At 34.4% G+C, this 18,607-nt stretch overlaps 1 protein-coding gene across 2 annotated transcripts in view; it reads right to left on the bottom strand.

The window, feature by feature from the left end:
* The window catches only part of ARMC2 (armadillo repeat containing 2), a 66,920-nt gene that overhangs the window by 24,156 nt on the left and 24,157 nt on the right, over window positions 1-18,607 (bottom strand). For both annotated transcript variants that reach the window (XM_075046738.1, XM_075046739.1), the window contains 6 exons: window positions 15,362-15,454; window positions 12,261-12,436; window positions 10,857-10,959; window positions 8,068-8,288; window positions 2,596-2,741; window positions 249-348 (listed from right to left, as the gene is read on the bottom strand). In XM_075046738.1, the coding sequence (XP_074902839.1) occupies window positions 249-348; window positions 2,596-2,741; window positions 8,068-8,288; window positions 10,857-10,959; window positions 12,261-12,436; window positions 15,362-15,454 (839 nt within the window). The remainder of the gene's footprint in view (window positions 1-248; window positions 349-2,595; window positions 2,742-8,067; window positions 8,289-10,856; window positions 10,960-12,260; window positions 12,437-15,361; window positions 15,455-18,607) is intronic.

Genomic DNA, 18,607 nt, shown 5'->3' with positions numbered 1-18,607 from the left:
AGTACTCAAAGGACTGTTTCTACACATGTAAAGGATAGACAAGTTAATCAACTATCTGTCCCCTATATTGCTTTGAATTTTTAATCTAAATTGTTTCAATTTTTTATTACTTAGAAATGCTGTCAATGATTTAAAATTTTTATTTGGTAAATGCATAAAAGTAGGTCACTGAAAACGAGCTTATACACAATAATACACAGACACATCAGAGGATTAATATATAAAAATCAAGAGATGAAAAAACTGACCTGCTTCTTCTGGTATTTGTTTAGTAGGGCTAAAAATAAGATGTAACATCTGGAGCAGTCTGCTAAAGCTGCACAGAAGTCATTGTAGAAAGAAAGTTTGCTACAAAGGTATAAAAATAAAATAGAAATGAATGAAAGCACTTTTTTTCCACAAAAGATTTTTTTTTTAAAAATCACTCTGCTTCCGACTCTTAGGGCTGTATTTTCCAAAAAATTAAATGAATGCCAATACTCTGACTTCTAGTAGAGGCATACGCAGCTACACAGGAGCACAACAGAAGTCTAGCTATCCTTGCCACAGTGAATTACAGGAAGAAGCGAACATAAGGAGCTTCCCAACCTGCTTGCCATATGGCCACAGTATGCTAACACTAGCACTTCTTAGCATTAAATGGAAGAACTGTAATTTCACGATGACATGAGCAGTCAGAGAGGAGAGGAAATAAAGGCTCCCTTCCTAATGCACGTCTAGTAGATCCCTGTGACAACACTAACAGAACACATTTCTCACCAGCAAATATGGATAAAGTGCCTTCTTGCAGTCACGATTTTACCTCTGCATATTCTGTAACAGCTGTTCTCACCTTGACCATTACAAAAATAAAGAACTGGATGCGCTTTGGTCATACCAGAAATACTGCAATAACAGAACAAACTAGGATAACCTCTTGTTTCCCATGTAGTCAAAACCAGCAAATATCTGTGTTGATGTTCGATTACAACCAATTACAGCAAGACTTAGACTTAGAGAAATTAATAATCTGAATAGATTGAACATATTCGCTACAAAGAAGCTGCCTAAAGTTACCGACTGAGAGAAAAGAATAACCATTCTGTATTACTAGAAGACAAAATAAAATTCAGATCTGTGCTCTGTACTGCATACTATAATGGGTTTTCTTTTTTTTGTGACTGCAATTTCCAGGGAGCTAATTAAATTGATTTTATGGCTAATTTGTATCCTCGGAGCATGCAGTTCACTAAACTTAAGAAAAAAAAATTGAAGCAGTAGGAAACTTTAAATAAGACAAATTACTTTTGCTCCGTATTGAATTCTAGATCAAGTAAATGTCCTTGTCAGAATTACAGTGTAAGTATCGATTACATTTAATTACAAACCCATTGCATTACCCCACTTTTCATGGCATTTTCCAAGTAAAAGAAATGCTCTCTCCTTAGAAGAGGTAAATATACTTGAAGTGTTGTAATAATAGCTAGAACTCAACTTATTTTTAGGAACAAAATTAGAGCGACAGATGTGGACAAGGTGGCATGGAATTGGGGAAGCAATTCACTTGCTTTACAGGTAGCACAAACAGCAAAGGACCAGATTTGCCTGTTTTTAGCTGTGGAGAGGAAGGAATGACAGTCCCTTATGTAGCTGCTCTTCAAAGCACAACCCAATCTCATCTAGCAGGGAGGATGTGATGGATAATTTGGAGGGGCTGAACAGGAAGAGAAGTCCATAGCAGAATCTCAATGAACATGAAGCCACAGGCAACATGACTCAATACAGTAACAAAGCAGCAATGGCAAAGACTTCCTCCAGAACGACATTCATAAATTGTGCCTATAAGCCAACTCCTCCTGAAATTACCAACAGTTAATTTCACAACTTCTTCAAAATCCTTAAATGGTTTGCAAGTCTGTTTAGCATTGGATATTGCAAGCTGGTGCTTGGTAACTGGAAGATTTTTGACTAAGAAACCATTCAGACTACAAATGGATCTTTTGGGGTGATTCATTCATACTGATCTCCCTCTAAAAAGCACATCTTGGGAAATAGCCACTGAGCTGCTCATAAAACTGAGATTCTTTCAGAATTTTCATCTGCACACTCAAGCCCTGATCCCACAGATTAATCTCCTCAAACACTCTGTGACAGCTCAAAACAATGAACACTGATCACGTTTTCTCTTTTGTATTTTATTTCACAATACGCAGTCCCAGATACAACTTAAGCTTGTGTAATTTCTCTCAATTTTTTTAAAACGTCCTAAAATAGGATTAATAAATACTTAATTTACACAGCTTTAAAATATAAGAAATAGTACTTTAAAAATCTCAGTCAGAGTCTGTGGGATCGAAGAATAACACAATACAACAAAACACTTTTCACAGGGACAATGAATCCAAGTTGTATGGCTACAATTAAACAATTCTATCAGTATTAATAAAGACACAATTATCATACAAAATCATTAAAAACTACACAGCGCTTTTAGAAAAAAAAACCACCAATGTAAATCTTCCCATTCTTGCGCTTGATCCTGCCCCCTTTGAGGTCACTTGAAGCAGTAACACTGACTTGACTACATGCAGAAATAGCACTGTCCCCTGTACATACCTGAATATCCTGACAATATAGATGCATACATCCTTATCATCCACACGCTGCTCTAGCGCCGCACAGAGCTCAGAGACTGCGCCACTGCAAAGGAGCTGGCGTCTTGCCGAAGGTAAGTCAGCCAAGTTTCGCAAAGTAGCTGTCAGCTGCATATAGAATATTTAAAGATTTATTAATCACAGCCGTTTACAACAGAATCCACACTGTACTGAAAATTTAATAAAGCTCAGATCTCATTTATAACGTCTAAGGCAGTCTGAATGCCCTGTTAGCATTCTGCAGGTATGTATCTACCAATAAATTATAACAGGAAATGTGTAACAAAATTGTGTATATTGGAATAATTGTTTGAAAATGAAAGATTGATGCTGGTCTGTGCCTGCACGTAACCTCCTTCTTTGAGGGAAACATGACCTTTTGTATGTTTTAAAATCTTGTATGCGTGTATACAAATATAGACCAATTGGAAATTAGGTGAAATGCTGTGGACAGTTGAAGTGATTTTTTGCATAATGTCTGATTTTGCAAATTTACATTTAAGTCTTGCAAATTCATACTGATATATATTTTGATTTTGATAGTTGCAAACTAAGATGAATTGATTTTAAAATACAATAAAATTATTTTGATTAAAAAAATTTAAAAGTTAATCAAGATCAAGAGAAATCCACTATTCAAACAATACAAAAATGAAAAGCTTAAGTCCTCAAGTTTATTTTGGAGAAACCAAAATATTTTCAGAAGTTACTGTTCTATTTCAAGGAGTTTTAAGCACAAAATATCTATCACAGATACACAAAATGAATCAGCTATTGCATATTTTGAAATTTTCTGCTTCTCTTCCAAGGTAAGGGTATTCAAATGCCAAGGTCAGACAGGCAATGACATGTAAGTTAACTTTTGATCTAAACCAGAATTTACTATAAAATTAATGTGAAGTCATTTAATCTAATGTGAATATGGGAATTCTTCAAATTTTCCTTATTGTATGAATAAAGTATTTAACTTCAATTTGGTTTTAAATCTGTTCAAATTGTTTGTAAGCACAAAAACCTCTAGATATTAAGTATTTTATCACTGAATTGGACTTCTTGTCCAGTGATATGTAATTGCTAATTTTAAAGGAAAAATCTGACAAAGAGCAGGTTAAGTTTGAGGAGCTTTTGCTCATAGGATTCTATGCACTACTCTGTCCATTCTCCAGCAGCTTTCAAATTCACTGTCCTACTTCAACAAATTTGCCAAACGTGTACATGTCTTCAGTTACCGCAAGATGGCCCGTAATGGAACAACAGGAGAAGGAACAATGTGTCAAAATGGAGAAACAAGCTACAGAGGGAAAAAAATTATGTGATAATGTGAATGTGATATGTGAATGGATTTAACTTCAGCGCTAAATATGAAACGTATACTATATTCAGAATAAACAGAAACTGAGTGTGTTTGTTACCATTTGCTTCATATTGCTCATAATTTAAGATGACACCTGGAGTTTTTTGTTATTTTAACTAAACAACCGCAAAGAATACACTTCCAGATATGCATTCTTTCACAAGTCACGATGCTTCAAAAGTCAACACAATACTGAATAAATATTTTAAAATAAAAATACTTTGATCAAATACTTTCACTTATTCAAAAGTTTTGGTGAAAAATTCCTGCCGAATGGAATAGTCACAGAAGACTCTATTCAGCACTCACATACAAGATGTTCACAGTTAGCCTAGGATGATATTTGTTGAGCTCTAGCTAAACTTCACATAAAGGAAATGAAGGATAAACCACATATTAAAAGTGTTGTTCAAACCCAGACCAGGGTTTTCACTGCAGGAAAGAGACTTACATACAAGATGATTAAAAAAAAAATAATCATTATCAATTGATAGTGGTGCAGAGGTCTCCAAAAAGAGAGTAAAATTTTGAGACAGTTAGATGGTTCAAAATCCCACAGTGGTAAATTCTATCAAGAGGCGACCTCACACAAAGACAGTTTAGAAAGGAAAAGCAATGCAAAAAACCGTAAACCCTTAAATGTGCGAGACAATGAAATTCAGAAGTTCATAGAAGTATATATACACAAAAGAACAGTTTAGTATGCAAGTGAAATTTGAAGAGTATAAATTAAAAAAATAATAGATGCTAGCCAAACAGCACATGAATTCAAGAGAGATTCTGATTGCTTCAAGCAGACACCATGCTTCAGGGAGAAATGCATAACAATTGGCTCTAGCAATCCCCACCAGCCCTAATCCTTATGTTACCATGTGAAAGATCAAATTCACCCAAACAGAAAATTTAACAGCAGACAAATGCTATTTTTAAAGGAGAAGACATTTAAGTGGTTTTCAATTAAGGAACATGAAGTACTTGTTAAGTCTTGTTAGTGACACTTCAAAAGCTTTGGCTTTTGAATAAGCATTACCATATTTTATATAAATACAATCAGACTATTAGGTGAAGCAACACAAAATGAGTCAAAGACGACCTTGGTTTCATGTCCTCTATTAAGGAAAAATAATTATTATTACAAACATTTTTATTCTTGTATTGTGGGACTTCTGCATAAAATCCATTGTGTAACAACGAAGAAATCAGAAAGGGACTTTATTCCCACAAAAAGGACCTGGCAAGATTATGTATAATACTGCCATCTGGTGATTGTGCAATTATACAGTTAAAGAATGAAGAGCTGGTCCCCGTTTACTGAGATACTTCAGTTATCAGGATTAAGAGATGGCAGAGCCTCCCTCAGAGACCACTGTGAGTATTTGAGGTGTTTTTCTCCTCCAATATAATTTGCTCTCTATTCCTGAAGAACTTGTATTTATTCATTACTTCTGCATGTCACTGGATATTTGATCTTTTGCTACGAGTATGCCACAAAAAACTCCTTTATTCTGAAGACATGAATCACAGAAGAAACTTTCTTCGATGCTGTATCCCTGAAAACAACTATTCCTACATCTGCCTATGATGACTGAACAATTAACTCACATAGAAGAAATGGTGCACATTAATGTAGATTTAAGAAACTGATATGAGAAATTTGCACAGGAATTACATAGCAGCAGAAATCACTACTTTTCTCACAAGAAGAAGAAAAATGAAGTATCTGTACTACTACAGAAGAGAATATAAACAAGTGAAACAGCAACCTCAATAAGAGACAGCTGTCACTATTGACTTTTCCACAAAATACTCGAGGCCTTCTTAGAAACAGCCAGTCTACTCAAAACCATACAAAATATTTTTGCTACAATCATACTGAAAACAGCAGACAATAATGACCAAAAAAAAAGCGTAAAATGTAACATTTTCCTTTCACACATTTGCAAATTAAACCTTTGATTAAAAAAATTAAATTTATCCACATACAAATAATGGAAGAAAAAACATTTCTGCAGAGTTGTGGGGAAGTTCAGACAACTAGTCAAACAGCTGAAAGTAATCTGATTAATTAGTTTTATTACTTGGACATCATTTGTTATTTTTAAATGCCCCAACTGGCACAAACTTCTTTTTATATCTATTTAACATAAATTTCCATCTCTTTACTCAACAGGATTCCCATTATATGTATGATATGATTAATGCCAGAAGCAGCCAGCAAACTTCAGTAAGTAATATGCTTTGCTTTTAATCATCCCCTTCCTGCTCTCAGAAGGATAAATATTTTTAAACTATATAGATGTGAAAAGAGATACAGGATACATATCTCTAATTTAGGTTTTAAAATGCCTACCAAAACTACAACCTAAATTTCCACTCACTGAAATGACTGTACAGCTTCTGTATGTGAGGCATCATACGCTACTTCTTCACCTAAGCTTACTTTTCTTATAGTTTAGGTGTTTTAAGTCACTGTCTATCACCTTGAAAATTACACCGAGAACAGAATCTATTCTGGACCCATAATCCCACCTCAATTGTTTTCAAAAGGGGGTTTCTAACTAAACTGATAGCCTAAGGCAGCACTGCAGTAGTATTGGGACTTACAAAGTCTAACTAGCAGCATTCAAGAAAAATATAGTCATTAAAACCTCGATTACATGCAGACCTGAAGTTTGTACACCTTCTCTGGAAAAAGGCGGCTTGCAAAGCCCATATACCATTTTTGTATAGAATATAAGGTATGATATCAACAAAATGGCACAGATATTTTTAGAATTGTTTGGAGAATTCACAGTACCACAAGAAAGTTAACATTCCCAATTCTAAAGACAGAAGTATATAGAAGAGAATTTTGATTCATATAGGAACTTAATGATGACAGGACCAGATAGGAAACAAAATAGGAACACAACAATCACAAAATCTCCAGTTTCATCATATATTCTCCCAGTCTTTAGCATTTTGTCATTTTGGGACTTCCTTAACCAAACTAAGTATTAAGCCACATCATTACATTCAGTGCTTCATAGTATCTCCCAATCTGTTTATGTTTGTATGAAGATTATATACACTATTCAGGAGAGACATACCTCATAGCTCCACTAAAATAAACAGACAAAAATCAGTAATAGTAACGTGATGATGTAAGCTATCTGTATTCTCATATAATTTCAAGAAGTATGAAATCCTTGTTTTTAAGTTAGTAGAGAATTAAAGAAATCTGGCATAATTAGTAGAGAAATTTAGTGTAAAAACTACCTCAGAAAAGTGTCCAATATATTTTCCTATGAAGTCCCAAAAAGCTTACAATTACACCATTTGCTAAGCTGTACATCAATAACTTCCAAGACAAATGCCAGGAATCTACCTGGCAAATCCTTGACAAATACAAAAAAATCCCACAACCTATGCATAACTTAAGATTTAGCTACGTAACCATTTTTTCCTAAAACACTAAGGTTGAAACAGTTTTAGGGTAAAGGATTAGTTCTCATAGCTGCCACTCATCAAGGTACCTCATAAGTGAAAACATAGTTTTGAACCCGCTGCCTTCAAAAAGATTCAAAAGTGTTGGCTTTTACAACTACCTTTTCCTTAAATTCCCCTTCTTCAAATAGAGTTTGTCAAAGAAACATAACTGTATTTTCCTATGTGTTTTTAAAAATGCATTATTCTTGTAATAAAAAGCTTTTTGTAATCTCCTGGAGGATTGCAGAGCCAGTTTGTATTTATTATTTCAGTTTAAAGAATTCAGACAAGGAACATAGTTTTACCTGTTTATGGTAATATCCAGAACATTGTCAGCACCATAAAGTAATAATAAGAAACTGGTTTTATTAGGTACCTAAAAATATTTCTATTAACTTCAGAATTTCTAAAGCCTTTAAAATTGACTACACAAAAATATCTATGATAATTAAATTTAGGTCCTGAACAACTTCATGTAAACTTCTTTAAAAAAGTCTATTCACATATAGGTACAACTCTGTCGGTGGCACACGGAGGTAGCTTATCTCCTCTAATTACATTTTTCATTTGCCCTTGAAGAGTGTACTTTTAGAAATAAAAGTAAATGCTAACCTGGACTAATAGGTGGCCCAAGTTGGAGAAATATGTGTCATTTTCTGTTATATTATTAATCTGCTTCATTAATTGCAGCAACATTTCAACAGCTCCTTTGTTGACCATTTCATTAAGGAGTACTGCATTTCCAGACATTAATTTTATAGCTCCCATGCAATACAGGAGAGCTTCATTGTTTTTTTGTAGATCTTCAGTTCTCAGGACGTCCAACAAACAATCTAAAAGGAAAATCATTATCCAGAAAGCCTAATATTAACATTTATATGTGATACAGTCCAGTCATTGAAGAGGTTAACAATTGGGGGAAAAAAAACCCTCAGATTGAACTCTTGCATTTCTAATAAGTGGGCTAGAAATATTGGGTATTTGGATCAAAACCAAGAAACAGTTATTGATGAGTAAGAGAATGGGCCTGACTTGTTCTCCCAGGCTTCAAGAACCAGGACCAGTTGTAAACATACAGTAGTAATCATTGAAATCCTCAGTCAAGATTTGCAAAACTAATCGTGTGTGTGCCTGGAATTTTGTGTACTAAACTTGAGACATTCTAAAGAGGTTTCTTCCCACTAATTCCTTAAAAATCAAATTTCTTAAAGCATCTCAAATGGAGCACTAAAAGGCACAAGTGCCCAATTCAAATATCACATTTGAATTCTATTCATGGCCTTTTTAAATTTACTTTTTATATAGGTAAAGTTACTGTAAAAGTTTTGCTTTATGCTACCACTGTCAGATATCTGAAATGCTAAAATTAACAGCTGTTAGCACAAGCCCAATGTATCTTTCACAGTCAAATTGAGACACTCTGAATTTGGTGGGTGTATCTTAAATAAGTAATCCTAACCAATTTTATGCTTTTGAATTCCTAGTAATTGATTGAAACTGATATTTACTTCTGCTTCCTGTGTTCCATCCAGTGGAATAAAAACATTTTCCCATCTCATTAAACTTAAGAGATTTCTGAAGTTTTTTCTGTCTGAAGTTGAAACTCTCTCCAAGTATATGGGTGTACACAGATGAAGTACTCACAATCTAGGCTCTTGCTCAAACTCTTACCCTCACCAACTGCCTAGCAGTCAGCTAAATCACTTGGGTTGTGGGAATGTGAGAAATCAGTTTTAGGTCCCTGCCCTGCTCAGTAACAAACAGGGTCTTCAACAGTAGTTGTCTCTTTTGGGATGAATGGTTAATTTATTTCTTCTACTGGAGATACTCCACTGCACATAAATAGTTCACAGGGCCAGAAGAAGAAAAAGAAATTGAATCTATAACCCAGTGACTGCAACAGGAATCTGGGTGATTATGCTGATAACCCAGGTTCACATCTTTGGCCTGGATAAAGTGGGTCCAAAACATAAAAAGTGAATAAACAAACAAACAAAACCCTACAAAAAAATGTTCTTTCCTTCACTAGTTTTTAAAATAAAGGGAAAAAAAGAGCAAGTGAAAGAAAAGTGAGTGAAGATGGAAATCAGAGCAAAAAAACCCAATGCTTACACAGCCATAGCCACTCAACCTGTTCAGATTTTTGTGTGATGCTAATCTCTACAAAACTGTAGTTTTCAGTATTCAAAGTCAGTTGAGCAATTAGATCTGCTCTCTTTTCTCCAAGTCCTTACCTGTCTATCTTACTACTGGAAAGGCTTATCTGGTCTTTATTTCTGACAACACTCACATACTAAACTTTAAGACCATGAATACTCTCATTTATCTAAGCAGATATACACATACGCTTTAACTTATGCACATGCAATAAATGCTTGCAAGGTCAAGGCCTATGTTAATAAAGCATAATGAAGTTTTAGTGCAAGGAACAACCATTAATCAATACAGAGTATCATCCATACACTGTCATTTTCTTAATATTTCTCATATTTGCATGGTGTGTGTGGATGACACACAAATACAGTTACAATCATGAAAGAGATCGTGGAGCCATTGCTGACAATTCTCCAAAACCATTGGCTCCATGTGCAGCAGCAGCTAAAAAAAGCCAATGATTGTTGTCAGTATGCTTCCTGATGATGGCCAACAACACAGACACCATTATTTCGCTTCTATAAGGTTTGGTGCAGATACATCTTGACTTCTATGGAAAGTTTTGTTCTGTACATCTCAAGAAGGATCTACTGGAGTTGGAGAAGGTACAGGGAAGGGCTACAAAAACAGCTGAGAGAATGACACAGTATACTTTCAAAGAAAGAGCTAAAAGCCTGAGGTGCCTCAGTCTGAAAAGAAGGCAGACATATGTAATATGACTGCAGTTTAAAAAATCATGAAGGTGGAGGGTAAGCTGGCTGTAGAAACTCTTACAACTCCTGCAAAACTACAAGCAGAGGCATAATGAAAAGTAGATACATTTAAAACAGCAGACAGAGAACTTCTGGAACTTGTTGCTCTATGAGATCGTAGAGGCAGACAGAATAAGAAAAGTTCAAAAAGGAATTAGGCAAATTAATGAACAAAAGATCTATAAACAGAGACTAAGAAGGATTAGGCAGGGATGCACCATCTAATGTCCGTAACAGAATGTAACAATTCTGGATCCTGGGGTAGTACAGGGGAAATGGATCACAGAAAACACGTAGGCTTCCATGCTCTCCCTAAACAGCATCCCCTTTCGCCATCATTAGACACAGAATACTGGACTAGGTGGACTGTTAGTTTGACCTAGGAGCCAATTTTTAGTGTGTGACTAAGTTAACTCTGAGAATGTTTCTTGAAAAATGATCAATCTAACTACTGAATTTCAACACCTAACTTACACACAAGAACAGGATACATACCCAATAATCTATCATTTTGAATGATGTAATCATTTTTTTCATTCCTGCAAATTTTAAATGCAAGCTTACAAACACTGAGAAGATTTTTTCCATCCACTTTCATCTGCAAAGAAATAAAAGACAATAAAAATCACAGCTAAAATCTACATACAAAAATGCACCATAACATTTTACAAGTTCAGACACCATGGCAAACTTGTATTCTCACAGAACTACTGAATTCCACCTGAAACCCTGACACTACATTGAGCCAAAGTGAAAAGTTTGCAGAATTCAGGGACTCTGAAACCTAGCTAGTTTAACTCTATTTAGCAAACTGTGCTGACTGACTTCAAAATAACAGATGATACATAAACTTTTTATTTATTTTCTCCAGGTAGCATATCAATAACTTGCAAGTTTTTTTCTCTAATTTACTCTTACAGACAAATTCTGCACAGGATTCGCTGGTTTGGCATCTATGGCCATACCACAAAGAACTCCAATACAACAGTACATGTCATAATGAAAGTTATTCTCAAATATCAGAAAACAAGATCTTATGATGTACTAAAGGTCATTGAGAGATAATGAAAGAGAAGTAAAAATGTTAAAAATACAATGACAAATCTCTTCCTTTCCTCTGCATTTCACGGGAAATTTCTTCTTTTGTTCATGATTTTTGAAAGACTCCACAGAAAAATGTCTGTAATAGAACTTTTTTTTATATAAGCACCACTTAACATCTATGTAGTATCTGAATATATAATTATATCTTCTAATTAAAACAACACATGCTACCTTAAAGGAGAACACACTCCTGCCCAACGCACACTAATTACTAAAATGTCTACAACATGGCACTAGCTGGTATCCTTTCACCAGTGACTGTCTATAGACACTTAGTAGAAGCTGAACCAATATGTTCAAAAGTACCAACTTCACTGAGAATTTTAACCGGAAATACTAGAGAAAGAGATAATTACACTTACTCACTTTCCAAAAAAATTATTGTGGTATATTCAGATAGAGGTGCTTAATAAGATCAAGACATTATTCAAAAACTAAGCTCTATTTCTATGTGTAATTTTTTAAATTATTGTTTTGTTTAAATCCCTGCATGTGTATCCCAGCTTAGAACACTGTCTCTTTTTCATGCCTATGCAAAATTCCTGCAACCATACACGAGCTATCCTATTTTGTGTCCCTCCTTCCTCCCCCAGACGCAATTTCTCTGCAAAAAATAGGCTCCAACAAGTGCTGATCTGGATGAATGGGAGACTAGTATCTGTATGGCAAGAAACTGTGCTTAGGAAAGGGTTAGTTTAGACATAGTTTAGGAGTATGAAATGAAAAATTAAATGCAAGTTGTAATTCACAATTTTGAGCTTCACATTCTACCAAACAGCATTTTAAAACACTTACAGCCAGAATAATCTTTGCCAGCTTCAGGCAAAGTGGATCTGAATCAACATCTACAAGTTTATATAATGTCTTCAGAAGCACACTTCTTCTTTTTAATCTTTTTCCAAGCATATTTTCTTCATTCAAGGCTTGATAGAGCTTGGTGCAAGCCAGACAAAGATTTTCTATATTGTCTTCTACTTGAAGGGGGTGGGAAGGGAGAGAAAAATAAAAAATAATTATCAGTGCCACCTTTTCCAGAGCATCTCAATAGACAAAGACGCGGGAGAACAAATAAAGAATGGGCTGCAAAACTACAAAAATAAGGTGCCCAATAAATCTCTTAAAATGGTAATGCAATCCTCAGAAACAGTTTTATTCTGCTCTTTCAAAAAGAAGAGACTCAAGCCAAGAAATCACAGAGCCAAAATAATACCTGAAGCTAAAATGAAACTCACCTTTAATGCTTAATAATCAGATTGACCAAATGTCTACCAGGAAACTGTGAATCTGAATATATTCTTTAAAGGGCTCCACCAAACATTACATGTGAAAAAGAGACAGTTAAGAAGTATTTTTCTGCCCATAGACATAACCTAATATAGCAAACCTTCCTGGGATTAAGAACAAGTGAATGTAAAAACTTGTTGGAACTCTCCAATGCATAGTACAGGTACAAGAAGTATTTGAGTGGACTGCTGACCTATTGACAAAAAAGTCATTTACCTCCTAACCTGAGTCCCTCAGACACTATTTAAAAATACAAAAATAAAACCTGCAGTAAATTATTACAAAATCTGCCTCTCAACACAATGGAATCATATACATGTTTACTTTAAAGGGAAAAGTCTTGCGTATTTTTGAAATTCAAGAGTGAGGGTTGTGGATTTTTTTCTTTTCTTACATTTGCTTTTGTATATAAGGTGACACTAATAAAGCACCATATAAACCCACTTAAACTGCCTGTATAAACTCTGCATTTGCTCAGGATGTATTTCACAGCTGAAATAAGAGTCATATTCAAGGAGGCAAAGCACTTGTGATGAAATATATACAGACAGGAAATTATGAGAAAAAACATTATATCTAAGGCCCCAAACCTGTAGGCAGATTCAAGGACTCGCCTCTCATGTTGAGCAGTGCCTGGAAGCTCTCAATTTGCCATCATCATACTCAAGGAACAGCAATGACTATTCCATTTCTACTCCCATCGTGACAGAAAATTTAACAAAATTTAGCATGATTCTAAACCCTCTGCTCCAGTAAGCAGTGAAACAGGACTGGCAAGGAACCAAAACTGAAAGGTCTCCACTCCATTTCATCAAAATTAACAACAACAACAAAAATTATTTAATACTTATCCCATGGGGCATTTTTGAAGCTTATTCTCCCTTGAGTACTGGAATGTAACAAAATAAATTATTTGCTCCTTTAGAAAAAGAGACTTTGGGGTTCTATTTGGTTTTGTCATATAACAATCATCTCAAGAGCACAATATTCATAAGATTTTAGACAATAACTAAGTTCCAGGTTAAACCTCAGATTTGTTTTTGAATGGAAAGTTTTCTGCAAATATTTTTGAGGGAGAAAGGGGAAGAAAAAGGCTTTTCTATCACTACATAAAAAAACACATGTGACCTAAATGCATGTGCAGGGAATTAGCTGAAACATATGAAGCAAGTGACCGCACACAAAATTTTAAAATATTGAATTAGCAACAGACCCACTCAAAACATTAAAACTATGAAATTCTGATATTCGTTTTGATAAGAAAAACTGCAATTGTGCCGTAAACAGCCTAAATAAAACAATGTAAAACGCAGCTGCAGGAGGCAATGATGCAATTCAGTTACGATCTGTGTGAATATTCAAGCAGCAGCAAAACTCTTAACTTTAAGGTTTTTGTAGTACTAAATTCAATCAACTGGTTAGATAATTTCATCTATTATTAGAAAAACTAAGCCATAATCAAGTTTGAAAAAAAAAGCTAAAAAAACCCCAACACACTAACCAAATCAAGTAAAGACTGGGGAAAAGGGGGATGAAAATTGATTTTCCTTAGTTACATTCATGACAAGGGAAAGACATGATTAGATTTTTACCTCTAAATAATATTTTGCTTACCTATAAAGAATATCTCACAATGCAAAACTTTAACTCGGTGGCTCATATTTAACAATCTCAGCATTAAGCAAGGAAAATGTGAAGTTGCATGGCTGTTTTCAAATTTCCTGATCACTGTTTTTCTACACATCAGTGACAGATGTGGGAATGAGAATCCTGTCTTTTTAAAATAATCATATATTCTGGGAATCACTCAGTACTGTACAGGTGTTTCACACTCATCAACATCTGCAAAATTATGCAAAAAAAATTCTAATCTGTACCATACTCTAATGAACACTGCAAAAGACCCCATAAAATAGAATCTATCCCCTAATTTTACACTCACTTTTAACCACTTGTAAGAACAAATGTACTTTCTATATTCCCACCATTCAAATGAATACAATGTCTATAGAAGGCAACTAAACAACCTTTTGAATGAAATATTAAAATGGATTTCAGAGTTCAATCTTTCAAGCCATACATTTACTAAGTTTTGCTTCAATTTTCTGGGTCAACATACTTTTCTGAGTCATCTAACACTTTAAGCACAAATGGAAATTTTCATTACGATTTCCTTAGTTTTCTAAAATTAACTGAAACCTTCAATACAGACTACGCTTAAAACAGTGAATCTGTGCAGTACTTTCTTCTTAAAATTATTACCTCATCACTGACTGCTAAGCTGGCAGAGCTATGTTGTCTAAAATAAGGTAATTTAATCAGACAAGACCTTCTCTAAACCAGTATTTTTTTTACAGAATCACAGAATGGTTGAGGTTGGCAGGGACCTCTAGAGGTCATCTCGTCCAACCCCCCCCTGCTCAATCAAGCAGGGCCACCTAGAGAGAGCTGCCCAGGCCAGTTTTACACTGCAACATCACTGAACATAGGAAAGCATACAAGGCTACATAGTCCAACTACTGTTATTTTTCTGCAGTAAACACAAATGAGTCCCATGTTTCCTGCAGGAAGTAGTTCAGAAAATACACCCTTTCAATAACAGTGTTACCCACCTTTTTCCAGTTCATGTAGAATTGGTAGAATTTTTATATGCCAAAAACTTTCTTCCTCTTCTGATTCATTTATTCTTGTTTCATCCTCTAAGCCTTCAAAATACATTCAAAACAAAAGCACATATTCAGTGAAGGTTTCAACTTCTACACAAATAAATAGCTACAAATACTTTATTCATCAGTCAGAAAAAAAAATCTAAAAAGTCACATTTTGCTATATTCTGGGTTATGCTACCTATTCAAGCTTTTGGTTTTAGTTACATTTTCTCAAAAACAAAAGTTTCAAAGAAAACTAGATAGATAAATGTTTTGATATGTAAACCTGTACTGTAAAGCCAAATTCGTTTTTGTTTGCTGACATTAATGTTTCATTTGATCACTGAATTGGAAGGTAATGACTACTTTTACATCAACATGTCCTACTATTTTTCAGCTCTGTGTCCACGTGACAGCTTATTCTGTGTTAAAAAATATCCATACTACAGACAATCCTCTAGGATTGTACAATTTTATCTAGTACACATGCACAATATTACACTAAGCTTGGTTAACTGACTCTTTGGTCAGTTAAGGAAAAATAGCCTTGTTAGTTACTACATCCTGTTAGCAATTCTAACCACTTCATGCAATTAGTTTTGAGACGTTCTCGGCTAAATTTTTGTAAAATGCATGTTTCTCTCCTATTCTTTGTTAGGTCAAACAATTTCTCACACAGCATCTTGGGAAAAACTACAGCTATCTGAAAGATGTTTTGCCTCCAGTAAACATGTCAGAAACCTTGAAGGCAACCAACTCCCAGTTTTCTTGGCCACCCTCAACCGATTTCCTCCACAGTGACTGAGAAAGAGCTACTGTTCATTATCAGAAACTTGTCCACTTCACAAAGAGAAGTTTTAAAAAATATTTCAGGTTTTTTTATACTTTGCTTCAAAAAGAAAACACAAAAAAAGTCCATCAGCAGACATCAAGTTCAAAAGTCGTAGACCAAAAAATCAGCAGTCTAGAATTCTTCTGGAAACAAGACTGAGAGCATGGATCTGTTTTCAGATCGGACAAAGGAGTTGGTGAATCATGGTTTATTAAAAAATGGATCCCAGGATTGACTTTCATATGGATGCAATATCACCGGGAAGTATTCCGACCTGCTGAACATCCTTTTTACATTCACCTGGCGCTACGCAAAGTGACAGAATTTTGGTCTCAACCATTGGCCTGCTACAGCTGGACAGCCAGAGTTTCTGCACAACTTGAGTTTTAAAGGATCTAACAATTGCTTCCAACGTGCATTTAGGCATATTTTTTGACTTCAAAATTAGGTTAAGCTCCTTATCTTGCAGGCAACCAAAGTTGTTTTATAAAGATGGGGTTTGGTTTGGGTTTTTTAAATAGGAAAATAAAAGTTGCACAAGTCCACTAAATAACATGAAGAAAGCCATTAAGACTAGAATATATACATTTTTTTAAGTGACAGATTTGCCAGAAAGCGTCTCCTACTGTTCGTTACTAGCTCTTGCCCTTAAATGACAATGTAAATTCTTAACATAATCATTATCAAACAAAAAACTATATGAGAATGCTAATATTGAGAAGTTTGCATCATGAGAAGAGTATCTCAGATCTTAAAAAAATGATTGACTACTGAGCATTACTTGGAACAGTGAAACTGACTATTTGAAAAGCATGCTCTTTAAAAAAAAATCCAGACTCTTTTTGTGTATCTGTATTAACTTTAACTGTCTACCTATATTTTACACGGAATGAATCTATCAGTTATATCTATTTCAACAGATTATACAAAAATGCTGCTGTTTCATAAGTAACACACTGGTAAGTATGTTATTACAATAACTGTATATTGTTGGTGTGTGCATATGTACATATTAGTATAAGTACATGTTATTAGGTAATATTATTATTACTTATTTTGCAGACTTTTTTTATTTTCTAGATCAAATGAGTTAATAGTCTTATTTGAATTGATGAGTAGCTTAATTAATAAAACACTATGCAGCATTTGCAATGAAGTGAAAGTTCTGCTCCGGATAATGTAAGAGCACAGCTGAAATGAGAACACTAGAATAGTTTGCACTGTTCCTTCCTGCCACAAAACCCACATATTGACTCAATTATTTCTTTTCTTTCCAATTTGTAGCCACCTCTCTTCTTAAACTGAAAGACGGGACTGACTTTCTAACTACACACATGCTTAACTGTATTAAGCAAGAAATAGAATAGTTCATGTATGCATTTGCAGATATGACCAGACTTCTCACTAGAAAAAAAAATTAACAAAGCCATTCATTTTTTAGTTCAGAACAAAAAGAACTGATTTTTTCTGTCACTCTGCTGCAGTTGTCTTGCATTCAATCAGAAAAATACAGCAACCTAAAAGTTATAATGGCATAATTTTTTTAAACAAATACCTCTTGTAACTAGGAAAAAAAAAAGATAATCAGCTTTTACTAAACAATATTAATCCTAGCAATAAGAATGAACAGCAAATACATGATTATAAAGAAAGTCAACATTAATAAATTGTAAACTTGTATGTGTCTCTGTCCTGGGAGATTTTTAAGCTGCTGATGAAAAGTTATGGCACTAGCTGTATTTCAAATACTGCAGAAGCTGTCCTGAACCTTCTAACTGAGTAAATCGCAATTCAACAGCAAAAATACTCAAGCAAAAGAATTCAGCAAGTTGAAGTTCGTTGTCTCAGTTTTTCGTAAGTCTTAACCACAGCTTTGCATTCTCATAAAAAAAAAAAAAATCACTAATCAGTCTACATTTATTGGTTGCTGTTTTTAGCATGTAAATACAAGAGCCTTAGCAACACTGAGCTTTCAAAAGCTGTGTACTGCCTGACTTATCATGTTTAGCCTTTTCACAGAATACTGACTAGCTATGAATATATCAATATTAAAATAGTCTACCTCCTCTCTAAAATGTGAAAGTGTAAACACAAATCATATGAGAAAATACAAATAAGCTGTAAATGAACACTCCCCCCCAGGACCTCACTATAGAGAAGAAATGACTGAGAATTCCTGCTGCCATCCCACTGTTTATTCTGGGATTAAAGATGAAGTATGCACAAACTAAGGAAGCTACATAATATTAAAAAAAAAAGATAAAAAAAGAAACAATCCTAACAACACAAAATATTTTTTCAATAGCGTCAATAAAATAGCACAAATAAATTAAAAGGCTTATAAACAGAGAAAATACAACCCCACAGAATACTAACTC

This window comes from Buteo buteo, chromosome 15, assembly GCF_964188355.1.
Source record: "Buteo buteo chromosome 15, bButBut1.hap1.1, whole genome shotgun sequence".
NCBI classification, from domain to species: domain Eukaryota; kingdom Metazoa; phylum Chordata; class Aves; order Accipitriformes; family Accipitridae; genus Buteo; species Buteo buteo.
This window is presented reverse-complemented; position numbering and strand designations above follow the sequence as displayed.